This window comes from Triturus cristatus, chromosome 7, assembly GCF_964204655.1.
Source record: "Triturus cristatus chromosome 7, aTriCri1.1, whole genome shotgun sequence".
NCBI lineage: Eukaryota > Metazoa > Chordata > Amphibia > Caudata > Salamandridae > Triturus > Triturus cristatus.
Genome location: NC_140590.1, coordinates 1,782,374,376 through 1,782,391,238, shown reverse-complemented (window position 1 = coordinate 1,782,391,238; position 16,863 = coordinate 1,782,374,376). Strand labels below are relative to the sequence as shown.

Genomic DNA, 16,863 nt, shown 5'->3' with positions numbered 1-16,863 from the left:
ATCCTTCAAGGGTCTGGTTGGTCAGCTTATAGGCTGACCTTTTCAGCATTACTTTTGTCCGGTTTCACAAAGGGCCTCCGCACTCGTGGTGGAGGCCTTGCAGTCATGGGTGAGTCTCTGCACTCAGGGCGGAATCCCAACAATGAGATTCCGGCCTGAGTGCCTACTCCCTCACCATTGCCGGGCCTCCGCCATGAGTGCGCAGGCCCTTTGTGAATCGCACCCTATCTGTTTGTGTATTTGTACCCAGGTTGTCCAGATCAACTTGATATAGTGCCTTGCCACCTATAGACATTTTTTGCACTTTATAAATTTTATTCAAATCATATCAGGACAGGTTGCTGCTTGCCTTATTACTGTGGCTGTTTTTTGCTCAAATTACATTAAGTGATAAACTTATATTTTCTCAGCCTGTTTCTAAAAAGCTTGATATTTTCTTTTTTTTAAATTTCTCGTTGATTTGTCTTTGTCATTGGGTATTTTCAAAGACCTTTGTGTGTCACCTAACCACATCGACTTGAGTCTCACCTACTGGAAATGTTAGACACACACCTCCCATGTGCTTAACCAAATGTTCTTCATGTAACACTATTTGTCCTGTGATTTTCTCACAGTATGAACCCATTTTACAAAGTGGCAACGAGGGACTGGTTCAGCACATCGTTTTCTACAGTTGTCCAAACTCCACCAACGTCTCCATCGCACCAGGGTCATGTTTTGCCAAACCAGACTTTAATGCCTGCTCCAAGCTGATGATTGCATGGGCTATTGGCGGCACGGTGAGTGAATAGACCACTGCAGTGGTCCAACATTTGTGGTGACAGCTACACACACAATCAAGTACATGGTTTCCATCACAGAGATAGGCTATTACATGTCTGTAACTCAGGCTGTCTCAACATTATTGCCCCTACAGTGTCACTTTGCATGATATTCAACCATCACTTCCTATTTTGATCAAACAACTTTCCCTGTGGTTTCATCAATTCTTCTACTGTGGCTATCAGTTCCCTTCTTATTCAATGGTCACCTGCGCTCAGGATACTGTTCAGCCATAAAAAGCCATCGGTCACTTATGTGCCTCACCTGCACAATAAGGAGCTTCGTTCAGGCAAGTGATTTAAATTGTATTCATCATGATAGTGCAGAATATTTGTTTGAGATTAAACTAAGAACTCAGGGAATGGGTGAAACACAGAGGGAGAGTTCTCATTGCTGAGATTCTGTCCCAAGTGCGGAGACTCTCCTGCGACTGCGGGGTCTCTGCCACAAGTGCCGAGGCACTTTGCGAATCAGGCCCTGAGGAAAGTAAGAGACAATGCAAAAGGGAAAAGTGTAGAAAACCTAGTCAAAAAATCACATCAATGGATGGCAGATTATTAACCAATATCAGTGGCTGTATTCCAATCTGGATTTCATATCTACTGATTATCCCATTTGTTTATGTAGGGTGACAATGGACAAAAAAGGTGTTCTACTAAAGCATGCTTAGAATTTACATGTCTAAAACAAACCAGCATTTGCAATGCAATAGGTCTTGCTTTTACATGAGTTTAAGCTATTGGTTTGTAAATGACACTGTCTTTGATGTATGTTTGAAAAACCAAAACATAAGTAAAAAGCTTTGTCATTTACAATGCCAATAGCTCAAACTTGCGTAAATGCGAGACCTATTGTAAATGGTAGGCCTCACGGACTGCGCGGAGGGGGGGAGGCAGACAACGGGAGGGAGGGGGTTAAGAAGGCACGACAACAGGAAGGAAGGAGGGCAGAGTTGTAAAGAAGGCATGAAAGCACGTCATGCCCGCAGGAAGAGAAACTGGATAAAGAAAATAGTGCTCAAAGTTTAAATAACACGTACCATGTAACAACCAAGGAGGGACTAATCAGCCTATTTACGAATCGGAAGCAAGCATTTGGGACCGACCATGACAAGCCAATGGCAAATATGGGCCGAGTGGGCGGGGCATCTATTACCTACTCCACTGCAGCAGATCGCAGAGCAGCGCTGGCGCAGGCTCGACCTAAAAATTCAAACTAACAGCACCACAGGAGCTATACATCAGGACAGAGAAAATCAAGGCAGTTTTGGCTCAGTGATTTGTGTCTCATGGACCAGTCTGTTTAGCTCATTTGATAAAGTAAATGGACAGATCTAGGTGTAAATAATGACAACCACTTTAACTTTGGAAATACCTATTTTAAAACCAATACTAAAGTACATTTAGAGAATTTCTGTAGTGCAATTAAAGAAACATTGAAAAAAGATGGGGGGGGGGGGGGAAAGCGGGGAAAGACAAAAGGTAAAAACAAAAACAAGCATACTGTAAAGAAAAAAGGTGAAAGATGGAAGAGAAAGGTGTGAAGAAAAAATACAGACCATAAATGGAGAAAGCAAGGGGATGGTGCGAAAGTAAAGGGAACAAAAAGGAAAAATTCTGCGGAACCGAGCAGTAGAGAAATGAAAATAAAAGAAGAGGAAGGAAAATGTCCAATACAGTAAGGGCTAATTGTAAAGAGCAAACTACAGTAGCACAGGTATACATGGTGAACGAGCTCTAACAAGCTGCAGCTAGATCATGCCTCGAGGCGCAGCGAGGAGAAACCTCTTTATTTTGCCTCACTGTTTCCTATTTCTAAGTGTTCTGCTTTGTGCAGTCCACTTAGAAAAACAATCCTACCTACAACAGAGGCACCCTTGCACCATGACACAAGGGAGCCTGTCCTGGCGCAAGGCAGCACACCGCACCAGGGCATAGAGAGGATAGGAATGCGCCTCATAATGTTAAATACGTCGCATTCCTGTCCTCCCTTTCACGCATTGCAGCTCAGCAAGGAGTTTTACTGTGCTGCATTGCATGAAATTATGATCAACCTAGCCCTAATAGGTCAGAGGGAAATGGAAGAAGTACCCTAACCACCGGGACTGGGAAACTGGGGTGCAACAGATAAACTAAAGTGAAGTATAGAACCACAACAATGCTGGAACCTGAACTAGGTCTCTGCTGTAATTCTGCACTTCATACAAGACCGATCTAGGTGCAAAATCCCATTTGCTGGCAGAGTTGATTAATGAAATCCCTCCGAATGAGGCCCCCCTATATCTATTCTGTCTTTCCTTTTCTTGTGTGCTCCGATGCTCACTCTTTTGCAGGCCCTTTTTCCCGGTTTGGTTGATACCTTGCCTGCCACCCACTCCTCTCTCCAAATATTATCTCAGAAGGAAGCTGCAGTTCACGCCACCATACAATGATGTAGCCTGATCTTACTACGACGTAAGTGTGGCTAAAACTAGAATAGTGGGAATAATGAATCGCTAACCATCAGTCAATCCATGAACCACTCAAAGGTAAACTGCATTGTCTAGGTACCCCTTGCTTCCTGCATTGAATAAAAACACTCTAGAAGCGCTAATTTCAAATAGACTCAAAACATCTTGACTCATAAGTCATTAAAAAGCATGCATGCCTCACCACTGACAGCAAACCAAAGTTACAATCGTTAGTGCAAACCAAAATGCTAAAAGTGGTGCTGCCACACCAACAGCATCACATGTCATCTACCTGCTTACATGGGAGGAGGGGAGGCAGTTGAAGATCACACCTGAGAAACATGCAAACAGACCAAAGAAATTTGTGAGAAAGCTTAGCTTACATTTTACAAAGGAGTCATGCTGCTTTGTGGCTCTTCTCGAGTGCTGGGCAATGCCCGGAGTGAGTGAAACAACTGTGCAAGGGATCATAAGCCATGAAGAGCATGTGGGTGTTCTTGAATTCAAGATGAAGTGGAAGCAGAAGGGAGTTTCAAGTAAGGAGCTTTACAAAAGTATGGCCTCCTTTAGGATCTGTCAGAGGGGTGGCACATATGACCTCAGCCACCCTGACGGACAACCATCCATCAAATTGTCATCCCTGGAGAAAATGCAGTCGCACAGGTTGCTAAATGTTTGGTGTGCGGGCGATGTCTGTTTTGACGACCGTTCACCAAACGTTTAACATTTTTTTTTATTTTTCAAAAAACTATGGAGACCCCACACACCCTGGGAAGTTTCTTCTAGGGTGTGGAGTTTAATTTCTGTCCTCACTGTTGGGTTTTCCCAGTAGATACAGACAGTAAAAATAAGACATTACACAATCCACTCTAAAAAGGGCGGGCAGTGTAGCGTCCTTCCTCCAATGTATTCTACTCTGTTAAGATGACAGAGGACGTTTTCCACTGGCTGATCCAGCGTGGGCTCTGTTACTGGAAAACCGAAGGGCTTTTTACATCTCTAATCTTGGAGGGTGTGACAGTTTGTCAGACAGGGTGCTCTATTGCATTTGCAGCAGACTACTCTGTATGCCAAATTCTAAATCTGGCCCTCCTTGGATAACGAAGTAAATTTTGACAATCTAACCGTAGGAATATGGGGCACATATTACTTGTAGTGCTCTGGGGGCACAACCAGACATGCGCACTCACACTGACCCCGGGGCACTACGGTGTTACAGAAGGGGCCTCAGATGCAGTAATAGTGCAGGTATACTTGTAGTACAAGTGCTGTCTTGGTAGGGCATTCCCTCATCTGCATGGAGGTGTGATCCCATGCAAATGAGGGACTTAACCTCTGTCCCTGCGCCTTGTTACAGATGCGGGTGAAGAGACAAACTAGGCTTTCGGGAGGCACATTGTAAGGGTGCCCCCCTGAGGACAGCCCTCTCGGAGTGAAATAACCCCACCTGCTCTTTAAACTGCAGATGGGTGTCTCTTGCACAGAGAATGAAGGGGCAGTTGCTTTAGTCAGCCGCTCTGCATTTCACTTAATAATAATCGGATTTATAGTAGTAATCTGATTTCTAATGCACCTGGTTACGCCCAAAGGCATGTCCCCGTGCTAGGCAAAATCCCAGGAGCCTACAACTCAACAATCCTCTGTTACTAACAGTATGTGCTGCCTCTAGGGCAGCACACGTTTGCGGCTCTCCTGAGGTCAGCATATTTTTTGTAAGTGTTATAATTAAATTAAAGGTGCGCTGTAGCACACACGGAGGCAGAGCAGTGCACCTGATTTATAATACTGTCTGTGGTTGGCTGGTTATTTTTTGGACATCTGGAGTGCTGTAATGTTTGCAAATAACAAAACAAGTTTCGGGCTGGTCCGTAAATGTTAAGCTGATTTGTGTCCCTTTTGTGATGAAAACCCAAATCTAAGCCCTATATATTTTAAAATAATCTATTGCAGATATGAAGAGAATTACTATACAAAAAAGAAAACAGTGACAGTTAAAGTGATTAACAATGTATGAAAGAATTGCAATATTGTGATACAATAAATTATTGCATCAAATTATCATCAGTCTTTGGTAACCAACTCTTTTCTTCTAGTCGGTAACAAAACTTTCTTAGCACCAAAGTGCCCGGGTACGTTTCGTAGGTCGCGTCCTACTGCATACCTTAGATGCACAACTAAATGGCTGCCAGTTAGCTCCTGTACTTTGAGGAAGACTCCCTCTGACTCAGCTATGGTGTTTTTGAGCTGAGATGGGCTTGCCTCAATGGAGCTGCTTACTTTCAAGAATGTTTGCAGCACAGCTTGCACAAAGCTCCCACAATATAGTGCAGCTTCCTCCCTCCCTGACTATGTCCCTATCAGTCTTAAATACACGTCTTATTATTATGAAAAGGTCAGAGCTCATGCTGAATTAAATACATTGCAACAATTAGCATATTAATAGTTTTGCACATTTACCAAAATGCACTACACATCATAAATCAGATTAATACATGTATATTAAAAATGGAAGCACTATCAACCTATAATAAAAACCATTTGTTATACATATGTAATCATTAGTAAATGAAGCATATGTTTATAAATGAGAAATTTGCACCCACCTACATGAATTTATGGATGCAATAGGGAACACAAGTAGAAAATACAAAGCACATGTCATTGTAAAATGCGAATAGTTTGGAGTAGTTGACATGCTAGGTAAGAGAAGCTCTTGAGTGCTGGTGTGAACATTTTAAGTTAAATATTTTGTTAGCAGACCGCTCAAGAACTTTGATTATGGTGATGTGATATACCCGTTTTAGGCTAATGTAGCATGCTGCTTGGTTCAGCAAGTGGTATAGTTTGTGCAGGGATTTGATGTAGAATTTTGTTTTTATTACTGAGATACCGAAGGCAAGATGCATAACTGCTTGGAACACTAACCAGGGCGGCTGAGTAATTCCACAAAGATTAGGTGGTAAGTCTTACTTGGTGGCAGAACTGACTTTGAGGCAAATAGACATTGCGGTTGAAAGTCGTCCTGCAGGTTTTGAACGGATTCCTCTGAATGGTGGCCCAGAACAAGCAATCACATAAGTGTGTAAGAACCAATGTTCACAGTACTTTTTTAAATGTTTGCCTTTAATTGGTTCAGGTCTTTGCAGATCAACCATTCCTAAATTTACAGGAAAAGGGAGATTGAGTGGCTGTAAGAAAGGAAGCGTAAGAACCATGTAGGAATTAAAAGGATCTTTCATGTGGTAAATCCTAGAAGAACCACACGCAAAACCGATGATAAAAAGCTCACCATTTTAACTGATAATTTTTCTTTCATAGTCTTATCAGTTTAGGACTAGATCACTTACAACAACAAATTGTCTCTTTAATTACGAACCAAATGAAAGGCCTGTTGCAACTGCACCTGACAAATACTGCACAGTGACTATGACTCTGAACAACTAAAGATGACTGGCTGAGTACCCACAGATGCCAGAGTTATTTTAACAGAGTACAATTTATAGTTCCTCGTGACCTTTTGGGGTTTTGATCGACTATTTAGATGTCCCATCAGTCATTTTGCATTTTGAATTCCCATTGGTCCTCTGAAATTCCTATTGTTTTGGCATTTCTATGATGGTTTAGGTTTCCTATCAGTGAATTATATGGAGTTGCTAGTCGTCACTTTATCAGCAACTAATTATTTATGGACAGTTAGAGTGGATTGTGTTATTGAGATTACTGTTGGTCATGTTAATTTCCTGTTGAAGTTTTCAATTCTCTGATCTTCTGTTTACAGATTCAGAATATGAATCTAGAAAATCTGAATTTACTGCAAGTGTAACAATCAAGTTTTTCCTCAGTTAAAATTTAGAACTCCTAACATTGCATGACCAAGTAGATCAAATATCTACATAGCCTGCATGCATGATCCTCCTTTTCAAGTAATACCGCTTCCCAGGGAAACCAACCAGATATCCGACCACCGTTGATGTTACCACACCAACATCTTATCATCCCCCACAAGCACCAGGTTTGCCAACTCTCCCTTTAAACCGCTTCCCAAAACATTTCCCCTTCCCATTGTTGTGTATTTCCTGTGTATGTCCTTCTTCAGAATCTGAACTACGCACTGTAAAATCTCCATCTTCAACTGCCTGTTGCTTTGTAGAGAAGTGTGCACTACATGAGCAAAATGCAAACATATTGGTGTTTAATGGTTTCAATGACAAGTACATTGTATCCCACATTTACTACAATACAGATGGTTCATAAAGGCCCAAATTAATTAACATCAGTGATATGGTCAGATAATTACAAAAGCTTTTTGTAATACGTTCTTTTCTTCCACAACAGGCTTTCACATTTCCCAGCAATGCCGGGATCTCTCTGGGAACAGCTGATGATCCTACCTATGTTAAAATGGAAGTACACTACGACAACCCAAATATGCAAACAGGTAGGTGCTTGGAAATGGGCTCTGGTGCTTTCCTTTGCCCCAGATTAAACATTCTCCTTCAGTAAAACCTGGGTTCTCTTGGTACACCAGCTTATGTAGGCATTTTAATGTATCTGCATTGCATCAGGCACCACAGGGTAAAAAAAATTGTCACAAAGCTTAATGTATAACATTTATTTTGCACCAAAGTGATAATCTATTTTTGAAAAAATAGATAGGTAAATAGGGGTCACTTATCCAATTAAGATGCCTTTTCAAGTCAAGAGTACGCTTTTTTGATAAAACATGCATAAATGGAATACATAATAAATAGGAGTCACACTTCACATTAAAATATTTTCAGTTGATAGTAGCAATCTATTGAAATTAAGCAGACTTTATTTTTGGTATTCAAATGGCATTTGATTAATTTAAATGTACATGCTGAGCCACTGCTACAAGAGTATTTTGTACAAGTATAGGGAAATGCTTTTTTAATAGAATATAGTTTTAGTGGGAGTACAGAATATGAGGGACCCACTGTCACATTTTTTTCTTCAGCAGTCTCTCATAGGGTAATCACACCAAAAGGTCTAACAGGTTATGCAATCAAAAATCAAGATCACCTACATATCCCACATTAAGGTGCTGGTACAGACTAGGAAGAAACATTCTATTCCTTGGTGAATTATGCCAGCAGAGGGACCAACACCCTTCTAAATGATTCTGCACTGCTGCCCCTCCGTGCACTCATTGCTTGGTCTACAAGGCATCTTTCCACTTGGGAACCGCCTTACTTATAAACATATACATGTATATAGCACACGTTCACCCACAGGCATTTTGGTCCTGAATAACAGTTGTTTGTTGTTACCCAACTCAATGGTACTCATTTTATTGACCTCTGATAGATGAAAGGCTGAGTGGACTGCCAGGATTTGAACCTGTGACCATGAGGTCGAACACAGGCCTCTGCAGTGGACGCATTAGACCACTGAACCACGAGACCAGGCCACGAGACACTCCAATGTGGGTAACGTTAGGTGAATCAATCGTCCAGCTAGGAATAATCTAGCTCAAGACAGACAGTTAACATGGACATGAGCTGCTCAGTGTGTCCAGCGATGGAGACAGAAGGGAAGGCTGTCTGATGGAACATGGGCCAATGTTGACAAAGGGAGGATAACGATCAATCTCTCGGTTGAGGGCAGCTGCCAGAATGGATCTGGGAATGGATCTGATGGAGAGGGAGGTGATGATCACGGTCACCTTCAGAAAGAGAATGCTTGACCCGACAAATTCCTTAAAGGAAAAATATAAGAATTGTATCCAAACTAGCACAGCAGATTCCTGGATTATTTAATGAAGGTTGAAAAGTAAATAATTATTTGTAAAAAGCCAGACCTTGTGATGAATGATGCGCATTTATTGAATTCTAACAGTAATTCAATAAATGCGCAACAGTATTAATGTGCTAATTCTATCCGGCATTATAAATCAAATAACTACATATATATGAATAATTGATGTGCTTTCAGAATCTAATAAAGCAAATAGAATGTTATACAGGTGCAATTAACTAAATGCAGCACACATTTATGAATGAAAAATGTGCACTCAGATACGTGGATATATTAATTGCAATATAGATACATAAGCATATAATATAAATATTAAATCAGCTTACCTGTGTCACTTGGTAATTTGAAATTGCCTGTTATTCCCCTACTATAGATTTGTGCTAGCTTCTACATTGCGGAATGTAATGGTTGTGGTTGAGTTCACAAATCTCAGCCTCAGGGGCATCCCTGATTTTGCTAATGTTCTCACTCGTGATATTGAATTCACAAAACTATTGACCATAATTTAAGTTAGTTACAAATTGTGCATGGTTTAAATGATTTCTGTCAAACGTTGTTCGGCTATGGATGTACTATATGATATGACTTTGAGCCTGATCATGGAGCACACTCCCTGAGACCTTTATGAATATGTACAGTATTGTCTTTTTAACCTCTAGCTCAAAACTGGTAACTGTGGCTTTGAGCAGCCAGGCATAGCACAAGAACATAGCATCAAGCATTTAATTGAACCATATAGTTGAATACAATTCACTCACCAATCAAGACACAATCCGTTATAAAACCTAGAGCGTATGTTTATGGATTTTTAGAGACCTTGATCATTAAAGTTGACTGGAGGGTTCCGGAGTTAGATTTTATAACTTTTAAATACATCCGCAACCAAGCATTGGCAGACAAAGTTTGTAAACTTTTGAAAAGTTTAGAAAAGTTAGTACGAGTGTTCCAGCTTGGCTTGGGTGACCAAATCTGACAGGGATGAGGTCTGAAGGGGCCAGAAAGGATACTTTGAACAGTTGCCTGGTCACCAGAGTGGGTTTAAAGGAAGGGTCCAATTTTAGTACAAAACCACCATAGGAAACAATGGAGTGATCCTGCTGCTGAGGCATACAGGTAAAGATGCTCAAAAGGATGCTCAGTTTCTGGTGTGGTCAACAAGGGTGTCTCGGTGGTGGTTCCACAGACCACGTGTGATGTGCACTTGGTCATGGAGATGAACGTCCCTAGAAGTCCTCCGAGTTGCAGTAGTCGCACAGCGGCTGTGGCACTACTGGAAATGAACCACTACAGTTAAGTGCAGAACATTTGGTGGGGGCTCTTGTCCTTTACTTTCAATGAATCCCGTCGCTGATGGCTTTCCCAGGTCAGTAAGACTCGGGTGCAGACTTTGGCTATCTCAGATTCATCAATTGGTGCGTCTGATGATGGGTAGCAGCGAATCTTCAGTAAGGGCTACCACTTAGTCGTTTTCGGGTCTTTCAGAACTTGTGTTCCTGGTGCTAGTTCCAGGAGATATGCCAACTGATCCTTGTAGATCCTGGAGTTGGAGAAGCAGGGAAATCCAGTTTTGCCAGGGTCAGGAAGCAATGTCTCAGCTCACTAGCCCAAAAGTTCAGCAGGTGCAGTCATCTTGGTGGTGGAGCCTATTTTTGCACAAGTGAAGGTCAGCAGGTCAACATTTCTTTGGCCCTCATCTTCAAATGTGTACTAACGGTAGGGTGCCTTGGGTGCCCCATTTATCCCAGAAACATGTCCCAAGAGGGCCACATGGTCCCTAGCCAATTGAGTACTGGGTCACTTTCTCTCTAGTGACAAAGTTCATGTGATGTGTGGCACCTGGCTATTCTGGAGTACCCCCTTCTAGCACCTTCTAGGCTGGCCCGACCCTTCCTTGCTCATCAGGAGCACAGCAGTCCACTTTAGGGGTGTGGCTGCTAGTGGGTTACACGCACATGGGAACCTGTTCTAGCACTGGTTTCTGCCTCTTGCACCTGTCTCCTAGTTGTCTGCAGGAACAAAAGGCCTCCTGCTTGGGGATGTTGTAAACAGTGGCCCTACAAGGGTGTCTCCAGCTATGAAGCAGCCTTTGATCAAGCACCCCTTGTAGCTTTACTGTGGAAGTATGTAATACCTCGCTCTGTGGCTAATGCCATTGTCCCCGAGCCTGGGAGTCATTCACATGTCTCCGCAGGTGGCCAGAAACCCCTCTATGAAGTGCAGGGATGCGCAACTTTAATGTTGAATTTAAATCTGATCTGGCCATCAAGTTGGGCTTATTATCCCCAATAATTTGATATCTTACTTGACCTTGTTGGGTGATCTCATTCAAGAGGTAGATGGATTTAAGTGTAAGCCGTTTAACCCTGTGTTGACCTTCACCAGCAAAATCACAATTTGGAGGTGTTGCTGGAATGGCATATTAAATCATATTTATTTCTTGGGAATATATTGCTCCCTAGCGTAGGACTCTGTAGGCCTGCTGTAGGGCAGCCTGACATATATACTGTAAAATAAGTTGCCCCTTTGTCGTTAGTAATGACAAAGTCAAGGTAGCAGTTTGAAACACTGCCCTTTCAGTTTGCAGTGGCAGGCTCATGTGATAGTATTGGCTCATACACAATTTGCATGTATAATTTACTTAAGTAAAGTGCTCTACATGTGCCCAGGGCTTGTAAATGAAGTGCTGCTAGTGGGCATGCAGCACTGATTTTGCCACCCACTTAAATAGACCCTTAACCGTGTCTCAGGCCTGCCACTGCAGAGACTGTGTACGCAGTTTTACATGGTCATCTTGACTTGGCAAGATACTCTTGCCAGGCCCGAACATTCCCATTTTATACATACCAGTCACCCCTAAGATAGGCCCTGTATAAACCTCAGGGCAGGATGCAATGTGAAAGGCAGGACCCTTAAGTTTTGCATGTCTTATTAGTGAAAAACGAAATTGGGAGTATGTTGGCCATTTGGTGCCTGCTACCTGTCTCTGTTCAGTATGGGTTGGGTGGCAGCTGGGCTTTGTGTATTCCCTCTAGACAGCCACACATAAAGGGCTTTAGGTGTGACTGCTGGATCTTCCTGGGAGAAATGGAGGGAGAACCAGGGCTCAGGCTCACACTAGCACCTGAATAGGCTATGTCCTGTCCACACACAAAGGACTGCATATCCCCCTGCAGTTAGTCTGGAGCCAGGGCAGTAAGGGTGGACCTCTGTGCACTTCAAAGCTTTCTTTGAAGTCGCCCCCCACTTCAAAGGCACAACTGGGTATGAGTACTGGACCTATGACACCATGACTGCAGTTCACTTCTGAACATCTGACCACTCTGCCAGGAAGAACTGATGTGCTGCTAAAGGACTGCCACTCTGATGGACTGTTGTTTGCAGAACTCCTGTCTTGTGTTGCTCTGTTGCCAGCTACTCTCTTGCCTTGGTGAGGAGATGGACCTGCATCACTTGAACCGAGAGTGACCAACAGCTTGCTGGCTGCCCTCCTGTTTTTAAGTCTCAGGGACACAAGACTTACAATCCTCGTGCTTCAACACTTTGACTCTACTGCTTGTGAGTCTGTCCTACCAAGAGTTACCACCCCAGTCCTGGACCCTTGTAAGTGGACCTAGGAGTTTGCTCCAGCAGAACTGATGCATCCTCTGCTGCGAGAACAGAATCTACGCATCACAGCTGTTGAGGGAAAAAGATTGCATCGCTTTTGGAACAATCTCATTCGAAACCGCTGAACCTCGGAACCGGTGCATAGCTCCTGGAGCTGTCGCATCACTGCTGTCTTGTGGAAAAATCGGGTGCATCACCCCAACTGTGTGGGGATCACTGACGCCCAACATCTGTCGACGCAAACAAAGGTACTTTTTTTCAGCAAGCCTAGGGTGATCCCTGTATCTGGTCTGCGCTCCATCGAAATCGGCCTGAACTCTTGATGTTGTCCCGGTCTGGCGCAACCAGTTTATTCTTTTGGGAGCTTACTGGTTCTAAGCTCTATTTGCATTTAACCTTTAACAATTCATGTCTCAACCTCTAAACATTGGAGTTTTCGAGTTTTGGTCTTTTGTTTATTAAATTAAGTTCTACTTTTCTAAACTTGTGTGGATACGTTTTGTGGGGTGTTTTCACTGTTTCACTATTTGAAGTGTTGTACAAATACTTACCCATTGCATCTTAAGTTAAGCCTGACTGCTCTGTGCCAAGCTTCCAGAGGGTGAGCACAGGATAATTTAGGCTGTGTTGTGACCTATCCACCGAACAAAAAGGCACAATGTGATGCATCATGCTGTGATGTCACAAATTTGACCAAAGTTGGCACATGGTAGCTTACCATAAATACAACATTTTATCCCACCCACTATTTACAGGGTTTGGCTCCTAAAACATTTTATTTTGATCTTTCAGTTTTTCTCAGTAATTTCAGTGTTTATGTATAAGAATGTTTCTAAGGACCTCAGGCAAAAAAGGCGGAAATCCCAATTTTTGAGTAAACCGCAATTAGTATCTGGTACTGTGTGTATGCATGTGTAAGGACTGTATGAGCATATGACTAGAGATCTAAATAGGAATAATAGAGTTCAGGTCCTAAGGAAAGTCCTGAATCCTGTAGAGGGCCTTTTCAGGGCTGAGATGTCAACCATTGTGGATATGAGCTGCCTAATATAGCCTCATGTGTCCTACTTCTTTTTAATCATTCGTTCACCACCATTCCAATAGTTTTTCAGGCTAGGCAGGTGATAGGGATTTTTAAGTGGATCCCTTACTCTTTTGAGACTTCTGACAGGGAACTTTCACCATTAGAGGATTCTCTGGCGAATGCTGGATGGCCGATGATGAAGCAGGACACCCAGGGGCTGTGTGAGGCCATCCCATTACTTTTAGACAAATGCCCTTGTGGTCCTAATTACACTGACTGGGAAAGATCGGTCACCTGGAATTGAGAAATCACTCCACTACAGGTGATTGGCTCTCTAGTTGGAGAGCGTATTATTAGGACATGTTTGTTTTTTTCAGTGGATGGGTTATTGATTTAGAGAGCTCAAACATGTATCCTTTTCCAAAAACTCTATCCTTGTGGGCTCTTGTGTTATACTGTTACCTATCCTGACGAGGAGTGTGATTCCTGCTTGGCCAGGGTGCATACCTCTGCCAACCAGAAACCTAATTGCTAACAGCCTCCAATCGCCCCTGCCCTTCCTTTCTGATTACTTGTCACCCTTATCATAATGTCCTGATTCTTCTGTCCTCACAAGGCACTTTTTACTTGCCTCATAACTGGAATCGCAAACATGAATACATTGCTTGAAACTATTTTGGAATGCCCCCTTGTTGGAACTAAATATTCTTTATCTTGTAGTCTATTCTATAAAGTGTATGTCGTTTCCTCTACCCCAAAAACTCTTCCACGAAAAATAAGCCTTTGAGTCAGCTAAACTGTCCAATGGAGAAGTAGAAAACATAATAAAATGTTTATTCAGCATGCCTTTATGGACTGTTGAGATTAGGGCTGTAGAAATTCAGATTGAGCGGCTAAATTAGCGCCAGCGCAGGGGAAAATGCAGGGCGGCACGGTCTCCTTGTAAATACTGTGCAGCCCTGTGTTTTAGAAGTAGCAGAGTGTAGCATTAAGCCACTTCCCCATAAATATGCCCCAGAGTTCTTGCTACCTTATTATCTATACTCCTTCTACTAAGTAATGTATATGTTGAAATTTGTTATGTTTTGTTCTTTATTTGTGTTGGTTTCTTGTCCCCTTTTTTGCTGCACATTTAGACCCAGATTTACTAACCTCTGTTGCAACACAGCAAAACAACTTGCTGCGCTGCATTAAATAGAGGGAGCTGGAAGGTGCACATTTACTAAGATATGGCGTAATCCTGCTCTGTCTATGCTGCCACACTGAGTGCTGCCTAGCGCCAATGTAGACACCCGTGCTGCACAAAAATAATCCTCAGACATTTTCCTCCTTCTCCGTGTGCTGCAGAATGTACACATAGAAAGTGAAAGTAATGACTAACAGGTAACGATTTCACCTCTACGTCTCTGTAGATATTGAATATCCCTTGGACGCATTACCAGATTTAATAAACTTAGTAAGTCTGGTAATGAGCTGAGATCCATTGGTGGATGCGTTATGCCCACATTCCACCCATGGAACACCACCTCAAATGCAGAGATTCAAGACAACGGTTTGTGCGGCCTTGCGTTACTTTTTTTTTTACTGGGCCATGCAGAGCCAAGCAAGGTGGCTTTGTGTGACTTGGTAATTCTCACTGAAGACATTGCGTCACTCTGCATGATGCAATGGAAATGCAAGAGCTTAGTAAATCTGGGCGTATGTTTAAATATAACACTGCTGTTTTGGTATATCATTTTTAAATTTGCACTATGAATTAAAGGTACTCAAGTAATCGTATGCCTTTGGAAGCAATTTATCGTAGTTGTCCTGCATTTATGACGGATTCTTTTGTGTTACGGGGTGTCCTAATATCTGCCATATCTAAATGAGGAGGAAGCATACGTTTTGCAGAGAAGTTCAACTCAAGAAATGGAAAGCAATCCATAGTCTCTTCACAGATCAAGCAATTCCTCATATGAACAATTTGAAAAGACATTGTGTAACTATGGGCCTGATTAAGAGTTTTGCGGACAGGGTAATCCGTCACGAAGTACCCTGCCCATCAAACCCTGAGTCCGCTCTCCACACTTAATAATATTAATAATCTGGTTTATAAAGCGCCTGATTATGTTTACAGGCATGTCCCTGCACTCAGACAGGAAGGCCTTAAGTTTTCCTACGATGAAGCAGAATATAAATCTTTGCCCATCTAGGTAGCCGTCTCTGCCTTTAGTCTGTATTTGCAGTATCTGATTCAGGTTGAATTCTAATATCGGCTCTGGACCGCTTATTTAATTTACGTTGAGCAGACCTGGTTCCAAGTAGAAGCAGGCAGCCCTTTGTGTGCCTACAGACACAGTGTCCATATCCTAGGAAGCCATAATAACCCTAGAATGCAACGTGTTTTGTATGTCGCACTAGAGATGATTGAATTGGAAATATGTGCAACCTTTCAATGGATCATTTTAGGAGCATGTAATGCTTATATTAACTCAAAGTTGTGCTATCAATGTAGTACAATTGTTTTATTAATAGAACTGTTGTCTCTTTTCCTCCAGGACTTGTTGACAGCTCTGGTATCCGGATCCATTACACCACAGTCCTGAGAGAGCATGATGTTGGGATTCTTATGACGGGGATTGCACCGGAAGCTTATACCGTTATCCCTCCGAGGGCTCAATCATTCAACCTTTACTCCATCTGCAAAACTGCAGGTTTCAGTCAGGTGCATACATGTCTTAACCTAATTAACCTTCATTATCCAGTGAAATGTCTATTGCTCATTGTCCATTACAATGATGTCTTCATTGAACATTAGAAATTGTGTTGGCAAAGACATTGCTAATTTGTTGCTCTGTGGGACTGAAATACCTGCTCTCAGATGGGTACTGGGTTGTAGACAGTTTGCTGTAACTTACACTTGGAGTAGTCCTGAATTAGAGTAAATTTGATGTATTCCTGACTTACTCTTGAAATTCATGAGCAAGGCAGGAGTACTACAAGAATCACATGTCACACCTACTCGTGCAGCAATCATTGTTAATCAGGACATATATATGTTTTGAAGGCATATACATCAGAGTTTTACTACATCATAGTTGTCATGCGCGTTAGCTATTGCAACACCTATTACTAGAGGAATCCCCTAACCATAGGACAGGAACACCTTGTGATGTTTGTTCAATCTCCACCTACGAACATT

General features: G+C 42.3%; 1 protein-coding gene across 1 annotated transcript in view; it reads left to right on the top strand.

Annotated features, from left to right (window-relative positions):
• LOC146813101 (putative DBH-like monooxygenase protein 2) overlaps positions 1-16,863 on the top strand; it is a 138,608-nt gene that overhangs the window by 72,608 nt on the left and 49,137 nt on the right. The window contains exons 5-7 of the mRNA XM_085620075.1: positions 615-779; positions 7,607-7,709; positions 16,220-16,386. Coding sequence (XP_085476201.1) covers positions 615-779; positions 7,607-7,709; positions 16,220-16,386 — 435 coding nt within the window. The remainder of the gene's footprint in view (positions 1-614; positions 780-7,606; positions 7,710-16,219; positions 16,387-16,863) is intronic.